The sequence below is a fragment of the Xiphophorus hellerii genome, chromosome 16, assembly GCF_003331165.1.
Source record: "Xiphophorus hellerii strain 12219 chromosome 16, Xiphophorus_hellerii-4.1, whole genome shotgun sequence".
In the NCBI taxonomy this organism is placed as follows: Eukaryota; Metazoa; Chordata; class Actinopteri; order Cyprinodontiformes; family Poeciliidae; genus Xiphophorus; species Xiphophorus hellerii.
The window spans coordinates 20018809-20032562 of NC_045687.1; the positions used below are offsets into that span (position 1 = coordinate 20018809).

The 13754-nt window shown below is 38.8% G+C and overlaps 2 protein-coding genes across 2 annotated transcripts; one reads left to right on the top strand and one right to left on the bottom strand.

The window, feature by feature from the left end:
* Positions 1-545: 545 nt before the first annotated feature.
* Positions 546-4917, bottom strand: LOC116736157 (zona pellucida sperm-binding protein 4-like). Its single transcript, XM_032588468.1, has 12 exons — positions 4378-4917; positions 4140-4264; positions 3932-4049; positions 3454-3600; positions 3168-3340; positions 2559-2635; positions 2355-2488; positions 2091-2274; positions 1856-2000; positions 987-1056; positions 776-910; positions 546-699 (listed from the first exon to the last, which is right to left on the bottom strand). The coding sequence occupies exons 1-12, from the start codon at positions 4577-4579 to the stop codon at positions 569-571; spliced, it is 1641 nt and encodes a 546-aa protein (XP_032444359.1). The 5' UTR covers positions 4580-4917; the 3' UTR covers positions 546-568.
* A 1169-nt stretch (positions 4918-6086) lies between these two features.
* wbp2nl (WBP2 N-terminal like) lies at positions 6087-11365 on the top strand. The gene is made up of 8 exons (XM_032587933.1): positions 6087-6226; positions 7410-7518; positions 7612-7750; positions 7841-7933; positions 8051-8254; positions 9614-9724; positions 10221-10297; positions 10390-11365. Exons 1-8 carry the CDS (start codon positions 6168-6170, stop codon positions 10444-10446), a joined length of 849 nt encoding a protein of 282 aa, XP_032443824.1. The 5' UTR covers positions 6087-6167; the 3' UTR covers positions 10447-11365.
* Positions 11366-13754: the final 2389 nt, after the last annotated feature.

Consider the following 13754-nt stretch of genomic DNA (forward strand, 5'->3'; position numbering starts at 1 on the left):
CAAACAACTCTTTATAGATGTCCCACTTCTAATCCAATCCATCTTGTTGTCAAGGAAACGCACATTAGCAGGAGAGTGCAGCGATGCAATTTGCCCAGCTGTGGCAGGGTAGTGGATGTAGTGCCGAGGCATGTTTGCATAAATCTATAAATCAGAAAAAGAAAAGCTATATATGCAGTTTTTCTATTCTAAAAGCTGTTCTTATCTTATGCATCTTAGTTATGTCCTGGTTAATTGCAAATGGTACTTTATCTACACCCAGATTGATTTATCCAATTGATAACTGCCTTTGTACAACAATGGACGCAATTAAGGTTCCTTGGGTCAGATGCCTTTGAGATCTTAAACCCACTGCGTCATAGTCTCTCACTAACCAGAAACCGTGTAAAATTAAAATTGTATACAAAGCAAGAATGGAAATGTACTTTATTTTTAGAAGAGCTGCAGAAGTTCATTTTCTCTTCCTCTAAATCCCCAAAAAACACGACTTAGAAGGTATACTTAAACTTGAAGCGTAGTAACAAAAACAAACTCATTGCAAATAATAATGCAGGTCAACGTATTCGGTTTATTTAAAGTCTCGCGTAGTGGCCCTCTGCTTGCAGCCGCATCTTTGGATGCTTGACCAAAGAGCAAACAGCAGGATCAGCAGCAGGGCAGCACCAACGCCAGACAGAACATACACCATCACTCTGAACACTAGGAAAGGAGGAGGAGAGCTGCATTACGATGCAATCATCAAAAATGTGCCGAGCGCTTTATTTGAAATATTTACGCTTGCTCAGTTTTCCACACTGAAGGTCATCCAGTTCTGCGTTTTCGTGGACCAGTTGAAGCGGGCCTACGGAGACGAGCTGGACCTGGCGGGATGCAGGAGTGGTCTGCCTTCTCTGTCGCTCCGCATCCGATGCTGCGGAGGTACAATACAGTTAAAGAACAGAAAGAAAAAAAAAAAATATATATATATATATAAAAGTTATACTTACAGATGATAGTACAACGCTGGGCACAGTCAACATCTTCTGTGCAGATTTCCACCCAACAGTAGAAGTACATCTAAAAAGAGCTACATTCATTAGCATCGCTGGTATAGATGTGTAAAATAAGCTTATTGCAGTAACATTACCATTCTCTAAATGCCCTTTAAAAGTGTTTTTATATTTAGAGGGAATTAAATTATGCCAATTCAGCAGCGATGCACCTCATTCATACTCTTAAAAAATGTTATTTAGTCTTTAGTATTTTTAACATTTCTAAAGGAAATTGACGATGACTCACTTATTGAAGCCACGGACCGCTAGTCTGGGCTAGCAGCCATAGTTATCAAAATAAGGTGTGTCCGCACATTCTTAAAAAGCCTCAAATTTGTGCCTCTAAAATCAAGACCTTAAAATGTCTTAAATTTGTACAACAAAGTTGGCTTTAAATATACTAGTTACAGATCTTGCGTTTAGTTGTGGAAGGACTATTTAATCTCAGTTTTTTTTGCTGGGCTTTTCTCTCAGGCAAATATTTGAGAAGCAAACAGACCTCTTCACTGTGTTCTGGCGGCTGAGGCTAACAACAACTAGCTGCTAAAATACCCTCGATAACCTTCTAGCTAGCCGGCTTTTTTTGCATCCATTACGGATAGGTGAAAATCTTTCACCAGTTAGCTTTGACGACCATCATTGTTGGTTTATTTATGTTGAAAAGCCATATGAGGCTAAGCGCACTCTGTGCTTGGACAATCAAAAGACCCCAAAAAGTTTTAATCAAAAAGGTCTTATAGGGTCTTACAAAAGGCTAACAGCATGCTAATGCAGGTTTTAAAACAAAAATATCCAAAAGTAAATGTAAAATTAGATAAGGGTACCTGCTCCACACTTGGTTTGCCAGTATCAGGGTCCAAGAAGACAAAGGTCTTCACATCAAAGCGCCTGACCTGAGAGTAGGTGGTGGTCTTCCCCTGGTTGTCCACAGGGACAGAGCTTCTCATGGTGTCTAGAGGGTTAGGACATCTGTCCAGGGGAAAGGAAAAAAAACATTAACCATTCCACTTTGACATTCCAGCATGACTGTCAGATTGACGCATTGTAGGCCCTACTAACCCATCATGGAGGAGGGTCCACACAGAGTGCTTAGACGCGGGGTAGGCAAAGCAGTCTCGCACACGCAGCGAGAGTGCAGGGTCAGGGGACGGTGGGACGATGGAAATCTCCACATTCACCGTCTGACGCAGCGGTAGTTTTAGGGGAAGCCGGTCTTCTGGGATAAAGTTGGTAAAGGAAGAATCTAGAAAAGAACCAAAGTAGGTCAGAAATGGGTTTTGAGCAGCTGAAGCTGCAGAAAAACAAAAAGAACGATTCTGGTACCTGTAGCTAATCTCATCTGCACCCTCATGGTTCCCTGTGCCACTACAGCCGGTGGATTGGTAACGGTATACAAAGACCTCAAGTCTTTTGCATGTTTCAGATCCGATTCGTCATATTCACACTCAACCTGCAGACTTAAAAACGACTCCAACATCTCATCAGCTCATTTATACCACCAGAAGAAAAGGAAAGGGTAAGCAATACCTGAAGGGTGAATGTCTTTTCCTTTTTTTGTTCTGCTCCTCCACTTCAACCTCATAGATCACTAGATCGCCGTCTTTCTAGAAGAAAAAGCAAAGGCTTTAGCCTCCATAAAAGGAGTCAGTTTGGACATTTAAAGTGAGAAACTAGTTTAAATTAAAGCCAACATAAGTAGTGCCGAATTTTAAAGTGGAAGGAACAGGGTACATAGAAAAAGTCTGGCATTCAATGCCATGGAAGCACATATGGCTGCAATTGTAGCTGCCGATCTTTTGGATTATGTCTAATATCTTTACGCAAATTGGAGGGAGAGAATCTGAGCATCATTTTTTTTTTTTTTAGATCTGGACTAAATGTTTAGGGACATAGTCCTATTGGAAGCTATTTTTTTTCCTGGAGCCTCCACCAGATTTTCTTCCAGGACCGTCCAGCATTTAGCTCCATCCATCTTTTCCTCAACATACAGTCTAGCAGAGACGTTGTCGTTTGCAGATACATATGATTGTTGTCCATTATGACTGACGGGAGAAACGGTTTGAACTTCCTCCTTCTATATCGTTGCAAATGAACATCGGGTATGAAATGATGCCAGGTTGAGGCGTGATGGGTTACCCTCATCTTCGCGCCGCAGTCCATGACTCCCATCTTGAAGACGGCAGTATCTGAAGTTGAGATTGCGGGCAAACAGTGAGGCTGATCCTTGATCGCAAGGCTGCTGGGGTCAATGGGTGGATGGGTGTCCGTGGCCTTGACCGTGAACACAAAGTGTCCGTCCAGAGAGCACGCTAAACAAAAAAAAAAGCAACTCAAGGAAATAGTTTGGTAAGACATTAAAAGGGGAGGGTTGTTTCTCTTTTGTATGCGCTACAATCTCTGAGAGGTGAAATGTTCCTTGTACCGTTAAGTCTGTAGTAGCAGGCGGTAGACTGAGCGTCGTAGCAGCAACCCAATTTTTGACAGGCGCTGCTGGTGATGCTTTGGTGACCACAGTTTAAACGCAGGGACTCATCAGCATTGCATTCACCGAGGGAAGCTGGAGAAGAAGCTAAGAACAATAACCAAGCATTCAATGTTATGATTTCATTTGCCTATTTTTTTTTTTTTTAAAAAGCTTGCTTTTTCACATTTTAAAAACACAAAACACTCCGAGACATACAATATTAATTGTACTTTATCGGGTATCTATGTGGCAGACTAACTCAAAGTGGGAGGAAGAAAAGAGCTGGGTTACTATAAGTACAACCGATCCAGTTTGTCGGGGAAAACTGTTCGCTTGGACACTAAACAGATTTGAGTGCGACAAGAAGAAAGTCGTGTGGGAAGAGTTGAACAGTATCCATTGGATCCTGTTGATGATTAGGTCAGAGGTCACTCACACGACATCGGCTGGGTTTTCTGACTGCTTCTCTTGATCAGAGGACAGCTGATGTTTACTCTGATCCACCGGTTCTCTCCGGTCAACTGGACCAGCAGCGGGACCACCACTTTGTTGCCCTGCAGAGGGAAAGGAGTCAAATATGCAATGCACGGAGGTTTTGGATTATATTTTCTTCACGTTTTATTTTTTATAAATTAAAGTCTTACCTCTATCCTTGCATAGCAGCTGTCATATCTGCTGAAAAGCGAGAGGTTCTGGTTCTTCTCTTTACCCACCTTCACTCCACAGGACCCCTTAAAATTATTTAAAGGGACTGGAGCACCTGACAGGTCTAAACGCAATTATGAGAGAGTATTTCCGGGGGGAGGAATAAAAGATTAATTAGAAATAACTTTGAGATATTTTAAACTAAATGACTGAAATGGGCAACAGCCGCGATCTTACCTCTGACATGCAGTTTATTCGTGACCAGCGGACCAAACACCGCTTTAATCCCGCGGACTGAGCAGGTGACCGCAGGTAAAGCCAGCTGTGCGTTTTGCAGCCGCTTTTCCTTCCCCTGAAAGCTGGAGACGCAGCAACAGCGCTGCGCCATCAATATCAAAACTAAAGAAGCCAGTCTGGCTTTCATGTAGTTGTAACTCATCTCCTTTTAATTTGTATTGGGCTTTTTTTGTGTGTGTGTGTCTTTCTTTCTTGTCTCCAAGGTTCCCAGGTCTTTGTGTGACTCTAAGTGAAGTTTACGCGACTCGTGGTAATTAGCGTTAATTAGTCCAGCGCTTGTTTCCTCCTCAATCAGAGGAGCAGAGAGCTTCACGTTTCCGTTCTACCGACATTTATCTGATGAAGTTCAACCCGTCACGATTAATTATGTTTACTATCAGAACTGTAAAACGATATACTGAATAAATAGCAGAGATTGTTCCGAGGCCAAAAATGTAGCCCCGGTGGCGGAACGTTTTAAACGGCGCACAAACCTGTAAAAAAAAAAAAGTTTACCAACTACTAAGTGTTAAAACAGAAAACTTAACACGTCTGTGAAAATGAAGAAAAATAAAAGAATAATAGTAATAATAATTTTTATTTGAATCAATATGGACAACTCTAGGCTGCATCTAACACGTGGCATATGAAGATATAAAAATTAGCACGAAAATTAGAACATCTGCAATACAAAGCAAAAAGATAAGAAAAAAATACACAAAGGAGGGATATTTCAAAATTAGTATTTCAGTATCAAAAAGGCTTTTTTTGAACCGGCTTCCTGGCCCCAATTTAGCTTCATACGACGTCCTACATTTTAAAGAAAAAGGATCACTAAAAAAAACCCCAATAACTTATTTTTTATCATTAACAGATAATATTGTCATGTTAAAACTGAATTACTTAATCTTAATGCCACGACACAGTTGGATCAAGTGTTCCATCTAAGACCAAAATTATTTACAAATACATTCAAAGAGAAGCTGTGAAATTATTTTTCTTAGTTATTTTTACAAAATGTCCAAGATTCATTTAAGTTATTTCTATATTTTTTTAAATTAATTGGTTTGTCGGATATATTTGATTATTTACAAGTAAACTTCCTTTTTGGCAACCAAGTACTTTGTTATGAGTCCAGATCAAGGGTCAATTAATATTTATAAAGTCATTATTCCGATGAAACTGACAACAATTAACTACAGGACAATAAATTACATTTCTATTTTTTCCTAGAATTTACATTTTATTACCTTTTTCATCCAAACTATTAATGCCAATACAGTATCTTTACTTAGTGATACATATATGACCCATTTCTGTTTTTGCAGCAACTTAACAAAACTGTGACTCATATTGAACTATACAGTACAGATCAATATGATTCAAATTAAACTGCAATATACAAATTAATATACAGTCTGTACTGTATTCTCGCACAGATGTTGGAACATTAAGCATCCTCAAAAACTCAACATGTTTATGGACTCACTTTTCATCCACAATAGTTGGCGTACAAAGTTCATAATATTTTTTGAATCATTTTCTCATAAAGCGTTCAACAGATATTTGAAGATCATATCTGTCATTCAAGGATAAGTAAAAAACAACAACAAAAAAAGAAGCAAGAAAACTTCCAGTCAGGTCACGAGTTTCCAGACGGTGTGATGACGTAAGCGTCGTGTCATCCGTGACGATTCCAGGCTTTAGCGTTGACCACAGGCAACAGGAGAAGTTTCACACGGCTCCTGAACATGGCTCTAAATCGGAACCATTCGCAAAACGGCGGAGTTTTGATCAATAACGGAGAAAGGTGCGTGTTTTATGGGGTTTCTTCTGGGTTTATGTAATAAACTAAGCGGCTGTCGTCTCGTCATGTAGCTTGTTGACATCTGTTCAGGTGGAGCTAGCTCACGGGATAGCATTAGCAAAGCTAGCCCGCTAGGCAGCTGCGCTTTCTTTTAACACCCCGAATTTCTGTGACTTAAACTTTACCTTTTTAACAATATACCGAAAATATAATGCTGTCTGTTTTTTTTTGTTTTTTTTATACCCCTACGTTTTTGTGAAATTTAGTTTTGCTTTTGGCTAACTCATTTCGTTAGCCCCGTCTGTCATAACAGGAAGTAATGGCTGCTTTTCTCATGTTGACATTTTGTTACGTCAATAATCTCATCCGGCACCAATTTGACGCAACCTCGGGTTACAAACCGCAAGTATCGAATATCGAAAATACCGAAGTTACCTAAAATGTCACAGAGCTTTGGCCTTATTTATTTATTTATTTAGTTACATTATCTCTAAAATACTCAAAAGCAGTTACCTGCAATGAGAATTTGACCCAATCTCTACCATAGACTTTACCATAATGAAACCAAAACTCCACATTTTTGTGAAGGGAATATAAATTGACACTTTAAAAGTGATAGTTCAAGCTGGCTTACTTGCTTTAAATTGAGATTTTAACTATTGTGAAATTTTACTGAATTTTCATTGTTTTGTTTATTTATTTATTTATTTTTCGTTCTCTGTAAGGTGTCTTTTGGTCTTAGAAAGATATCATCAAATAAAACTTATTATTGAATATTAAAAGTAAAACAAGATTGGTATTCACTCTAAAAAAAAAAAATCATATCTGTGCATCTCTAATCAATCTGAATGTGTTAAAACAACAAAAAAGAAACTGCATTGAAGTATACAGCCCTGACTTTCATCTAACTATTGTGCTAAAAAAGTTGCCTCAATGTACATCTTGTTGGATGATGTGATTACAGTCCAGTTTGGGCTAATTTTCTGGCTAATTAGCTGGTGCATCTCTGGAGATTAGCTTAGTCTAATAATATAATAGAATACATTATATATGGAAAAGATATCACATTGTTTTCTACAACTCCAACGATTCATAGTAAGGATATTCACTGTCTTTGAAAGTTTTTGTTTTTTGTGGGTTTGGTTAATTTAAAAAAAAATCTTTTATATCTTCTTTGTCCTGTTAGTGTCTTAAGACAATGTAAGAATGTGGAGCTGTCGTTCAGCGATGTCTCCTGCAAGACTGATCTGCTGAAGGGGACCAAGAAAGGCACCATTTATCTAACTCCATACAGGGTAACTCACTTTTGTGTAGTTAACATGCTTAGGATGCTGCTGTGATGCTCATGTTTTTCACACAACTTTATTTGTTGTTATTCACCTTCTCAGCTGATGTTCGTGTCCAGCAACAACAAGGACTGCTTAGGCTCAGCCATGTTCCCCTACTATCTGATGAAGGGCTGCAGCATTGAGCAACCAGTGTTTGGCGCCAACTACATAAAAGGCACCGTGTCGGCTGAGCCTGGTGGTGAGTGTCCTTTTTAGCAGATAGGAAACCAATGATCAATTGGATTAATGTTGTAATTAAGGGCTTCTCTAATCAAAACTGTTTGTTCAGGCGGCTGGGAAGGTCAGGCTCATTTCAAGATGTCATTTCCCAGCGGAGGAGCCATTGAAGTGGGGCAGCATCTTTTCAAACTGGCCACAAATGGTTTGTATTCAAATATATGTGTTTTTTTTTTAGTTGTTTTATTCCATTTTGGATGATATCAAGCTCATAAATACAGTTTATGTTGCCTTTAAACTTTTGTTTATTTTTGTGTACTAGCATCCCGTGCTGCTCCGGCCCAGAACGGGGCTCCTGCCTATGGTTACCCCTCACCCGGAATGGTGAACGGGTACGGTCCGCCTCCACCGGCTCCTACCGGCTATCCTTATCCGCCCCCTCCCCAGCAGAATGGATTCTACCAAGGTCCTCCCCCTCCCACTGCTCCTGGCAATATGGGCTACCCTTATCCAACAGCAGCAGCAGGTACAGATTTTAGTGTACATATTGTACGAAATTGGTAAAGTTGTTTCTAAATGCTTTATACCGAAAATGTATTAACATAAGTGGTGGGCGTGCATCCGTTGCCGTGCTCATAGTGGAGGAAATTTTTGGTTTAGCACTTTAGCGTTTTAGCTAACTTTGAAAACATTTAGCGCAGTTAGCCATTGTTAAACAGTAACCAGTTTAAAATCTTTTAATTGAAGCCCTTCTGTGGTAAATTGGGCAAAACTAGCAACAGAATTGGCAATACTAAAAAAACTATTAAATTGAAGCACAAACCATACAGGTACATGTGCCTGTAACAAATTTGAGATGGTTGGAATCAATGTAGTTAAATTTAGTGCTTTAGCATTAGCTCCTGCTACATAACATGTTGGTATACTGTAGTGCTTTAGTGGAACTGAGGTTTATGATTGGTGCTTTAAGGTTGCCAAAGCTAGCTTTTCATTTGGCCGTGCCTACCACTGACTTTAACAATATTTCTGCCTTTTTTATGTCAATTTGGTCTGCCGTGCCTTGAAAAAAGATATTCACACTCCTTGAACCTTTTCACATTTTGTGAGGTTACAGCAACAAACTTCTACGCATTTTAATGGGCTCCTGTGTGGTAAACTTCTACAAAGTAGCACACAAAGTGGAATTAAAATGACACATAAAATTACGATTTTTTTTTGTGATGAATTGATTTTTTTAAAACTAATTTTAAACTAGTTTAGTGATAGATTAATTGCTAACTGGGGCATACAGACTCAAAAACATTTGCTGAAATCAATTATTAGATCAATGATCAGGCCAAACATGTACAAAAATATCAACCTTTGTCCAAAAATACTTAGGTGGCACAGATTTAGTTTTACCTGCCTTAAATTCTGAAGAAAAAAAAAATCTCATATTAATTAAGCACATTTTGCCATCCAATTATTAATCAGTTAATCCAAAAAAAAAAAAAAAAAAAGTGAACAGATTGGCCAAGCAGAAATGGCTGATCTTTTCACACGTTGATGTAAGGAATATGTTTTTTAGCTGCATCCTTTACTGCAAATGATCAAGCATACACCAAAGGTTTTTATTTTCCGATTTAAAAAAAGGAATTGAATTATTTGTTTATTTGCATATTTTAATGTATTTTATTTCAGCACAAAAAGGGCTTAAGCAAAAAAAATCTGCCAAATTTTTTAATCCGATAAATTGATTAGTCGTCAGAATAACTGATTAATTAATAACTTAAATAATCATTAGGCACAGCCCTTGATACATCAAATATAATCTAGGTCTCACAATTGTACACATCTTTTTCTTTTTTTTCCTTCCATTGACCTTCTTGTCTTTTTTCTGTTCCAGGAATGTACCCATCTGGATTCGACTACATGGCCCCGCCCCCTCCTTACCCAGGGCCACCTCAGAACTGGGCTCCAACCCCTCAGAACTGGACCGCCCCCCCACCTCCTGCAGGTCTGTTGGTCTCTCTCTCTCTCTCTTTCTCTCCTCTCTCGTTTTAAGCCTGTGCCACTGCACCCATCAGATCTCATCTGTCTTTTTCAAGATGAATCATTTTGGGGGAAAAAAATAAATAAATAAAAAGAAGGGCTGCTAGTGTCTCATGTGTTGAACATCACAATTACAAAGGTTAAACAATCCTCACATGCAGAGCTCTCAGCAAACACTCCCCTCCCGTGCTCATACGCAAGGACCCATTGTTCCAGGGTGACACGTCCTTTCGTTTTCGGTGGACATTCAGTCGGACGTTTCCCGTCCTGCTCCTTGGGGACTGCGGCTTGATTCTGTCTGGAGGATTTTCCGGAGCTGTCATTTAAGATTCATGTGACTAACCGTGCGCTCCCCGCCGTACAGTGGTTTGAGCTGTAGCGTCTGTACCCTGAACGCGTTCTGCGTTCACGACTGTCAGCATTAATCTTCTTGTCTCTGTCACGTCTCGTTTCATGCACAGGTAACTCGAAGGCGGCCGAAGCGGCAGGCAGCGCGTATTATAATCCCAGCAATCCGCACGCCGTCTACATGCCCGCGGTAAGCTTCTGTAGCAGCGCGGACCTCGTCAGCCGTCCGTTTTTTTAGGGACGCCACTGAACTGTTTTTTTTTTCTTTTATATCCACCACAGGAGCGACCTCCACCGTACGCACCTTACCCGAACTCCCCCGACAAGAAGAAAGACTGAACACCTTCATGGCACTCCTATTGCTTCCCCAATTTCGATTCCGAGGCGAGTGAAGTTGATGGAAAAACTGCTTGGTTGATTAAAAACTGAAGGCTACTGGCACAATCGGTGATCTCTCGGCGTAACTGTGTCTTTGATATTCTGTCATTATAAAACCGACCATCTTAACTTTTACTTACATTTTCAGATAGGAAATGCATTATTTTCTTAATAATTCCCAAACACCTAGACTTATAAAATGCAAAATAAACATATAAACGAAACATTTTCTGCCGATTTGATTGCGGTTCCTGAAGAAAATTCCACACAAAAAACACTTTTGTATAACATCACAGCAAATACTGAGTTTTTCTTTCTTTTGTGTGTGTGTGTGTGTGTGTATTAACATATAGCAAATATCAACAACTTAATCTATTATGAATGTGTTCTTTGTACTCATTTAAATAAGATAAAATAGCTTAATTTTCAGCTCTTGTTCTCATAATGTTGTGTTTCTTTAAGATGGTTTAAGATGATAAAAAGCAGTGCAATGTTTGGGCTAAAGAGGATTCTTAAAGATTTCGTATGTGTGTGCAATCTCTGCAAATCCAAGCTAACACCAGAACTCCAGTTATGACACTAGTGCAGGGCTACATGGCCTAGTTCAAGGCTGATGAGTGATTGCTGCTGTTGATTCTTCTGAATGCAAAGCGTTGGTTGCTGGTTAATAGCATTATGGGGCCAGCAGGCTATATATCTTCCTTAGTGTGCAACAGTTACAGTTTGTTTGATGGATTATTTGCACACAGATGTAGTAAGTAGATACTTTACCCAGTTTAATCAAATGTCTGTATTTTAATACCTTTTTGCAGTTCTCTTTCTTTCTGCTGAATTTTGTTCCAATTTAAATCTAATAAATGATTCATATATTAAAGCTAAAGTTTTAATGTTTTTTATTCTTACACCATCTTAATTTAAAATAAGTGTGAGTTTTTGAACATCTTCCAGAATACTTGCATTTTTTGTCACCCTCTGCTTTTCTGTTTGGTTGTTGTATTTTAAGTATGAACTTGCAGCCCTTAGGTCTTTTGCAACCTGTAATATATTTTCTTCCAGTATCCCCACAGCATGATGGCGCCATCATCATGGTGTTATAATGTCTTTGTTGTTTTTTGTTTTTTTTTTGCATATGGGCCTAAAAGTAGGAATCTAAACCATTAATTGACTTGTGATTAATTTCCGATTAATGCTGTATTAGATTCAAATTAGTTTCAATCGATTAACTATTAAAAGTCCGCTTAGACCTTTTTTCTAGTGTTGTAGTTTGGCCGCCATCCAGCAGAGGGCGCCGTTTAAGCGGAGACAGTTGAGGCAGGATTAAACATGGCGGAGCTCTACCAGAACGGGAAAGAGACGCTTTATAGACCCTTTTCACAGTGACGTCAGACAATGGCCGCCATAACTCAAAACTGGGTATCTTTACTTCCGGTGTGATTTTGCCTTGGGAACCAAGCTGAAAACTTCCCGCATTCTCATAATCTTAAGGATATAATAAAAGGTAAGTTTAATAATAACAGCATTTAAGTGTTAGATAGCTGTTACTAATCATTGTAAATTCACCATTCTCTATCTGTGTATAAAATAAACAGCCTCCGATCGGAGAGTAAACCACCTAGCAGCAGCTTTAGCCACATTTAGGAAAAATATACTCTCTGTCAGCGCTGTAACGTTTAGAGGTTCACTTTCTGTGTTTTATAAAACAGTGTTTACGTGCTAGATAACCGTTATAAGTCATTGTCAATTTACCATTCTCCAACTGTATTCAAAGGAACCAGCTTCCGATCATGAGTGAACCAGCTAGCAGCAGCTTTAGCCACAGTTAGGAAACATATACACCGCCGCCTGTCAGCGCTGTAACGTTTAGAGGTTCACTCTCTGTATTTTATAAAACGGTGTTTACGTGTTAGATAACCGTTATCAGTCATTGTCAATTTACCATTCTCCAACTGTATTCAAAGGAACCAGCTTCCGATCATGAGTAAACCAGCTAGCAGCAGCTTTAGCCACAGTTAGGAAACATATACACCGCCGCCTGTCAGTGATGTAACGTTTAGAGGTTCATTTACCGGTGAATCATTATTTTTTATAAGTTTAGAAAAAACAAGACAAAAGCCACAAATAACAGTTGGGCTTGACGATATTTCTGTTTTTCCAGCAACAAAATGCGCATCTCCATGCACTGTTCATGTTTCTGTCACTGCTAACTGTCACAGAGTCTCTCCCAAAGACGCAAAGAAGGAATAAAAATAAATACACAAGAAAATATTAATGTGCAATGATTTGGATAAATAACTTTAATCTGATTACTGGATTTGAAATACGAACTCGTTAGATTATTCGTTACCGAAAAAGTGGTCCGATTAAAGGCATTACAAAGCAGCGGCGGCACCGGACATCTCTGCTTATAACAAACAAATCCCTATTTTATGGGATGAGTGGCAACTCCAGTCTATAATTTAATAATCTGATCAAGATTAGAGCCTAAAACGTTATAGTTCAAAAACAGTAAAAAGTTCTGGTTAAGGAACAGTTATGTCACGTAGTTAGCTAGCTAACAAAATTCACTAATGCTAAGCTAACGGTTACGCAAAACAAAAATACCTACCTTCATAGTCAAACAGGTATTGTTCGGTGAAGAATTTGTAGCCTTTGTCTAATTTAGATTTTTTTGTCAGAGAGAACTGGTTTGCAAATCGTGATATATCTTCAAATCTTATTTTAGGCAAATGTTTTAGAGACTGTGTAAACTCCATGCTCCGATGATCTGTCTGATCAACATATGCTGTCAGATTTATACCTCTCTCTCTCTCTCTCTCTCTCTCTCTCTCTATATATATATATATATATATATATATATATATGACATATATATATATATGAAATAGACAACTTTATCATTACTTACTATGTACACCGGAACTAAGGATACACAGCTTCGAGCCAAAACGGAAGTTGTGTGACGTCATGTGAAAAGGGTCTATTGGGTAAGTATTTAATACAGCTGACACAAAATAACTAAAATATAATGGTGTTTTTTTTTAAATTCAGCATGTTGTGAAAATTGTAGCCCTTCGTGTTATGCAAAGACGGTTAGCCTTCTTGCTACAAGAGAAACCTCGGGTTTTCAAGAAAATGGCCGCATGTCAATTAGTCGTAAGCCGTTCGGTAAGATCAATCAACTTTAGATTAACTCATTACTCTATAACCTAAAAGTTAAATGTCTGTCTTATTTTACCACAGTACTTGCTGTCTTCCCCAAAAGGCGTATG

What these genes read in the sequence shown, in the direction of transcription:
- LOC116736157 (XM_032588468.1), bottom strand. Translation starts at nt 4,579, where the DNA reads ATGAGTTACAACTACATGAAAGCCAGACTGGCTTCTTTAGTTTTGATA. An exon ending in GAATAAACTGCATGTCAGAG is followed by an intron (nt 4,265 to 4,377) that starts GTAAGATCGCGG and finishes AATTGCGTTTAG; the next exon opens with ACCTGTCAGGTGCTCCAGTC. An exon ending in ACTGCGGCGCGAAGATGAGG is followed by an intron (nt 2,636 to 3,167) that starts GTAACCCATCAC and finishes TTTTTCTTCTAG; the next exon opens with AAAGACGGCGATCTAGTGAT.
- wbp2nl (XM_032587933.1), top strand. Translation starts at nt 6,168, where the DNA reads ATGGCTCTAAATCGGAACCATTCGCAAAACGGCGGAGTTTTGATCAAT. An exon ending in TTTATCTAACTCCATACAGG is followed by an intron (nt 7,519 to 7,611) that starts GTAACTCACTTT and finishes TCACCTTCTCAG; the next exon opens with CTGATGTTCGTGTCCAGCAA. An exon ending in CGTGTCGGCTGAGCCTGGTG is followed by an intron (nt 7,751 to 7,840) that starts GTGAGTGTCCTT and finishes CTGTTTGTTCAG; the next exon opens with GCGGCTGGGAAGGTCAGGCT.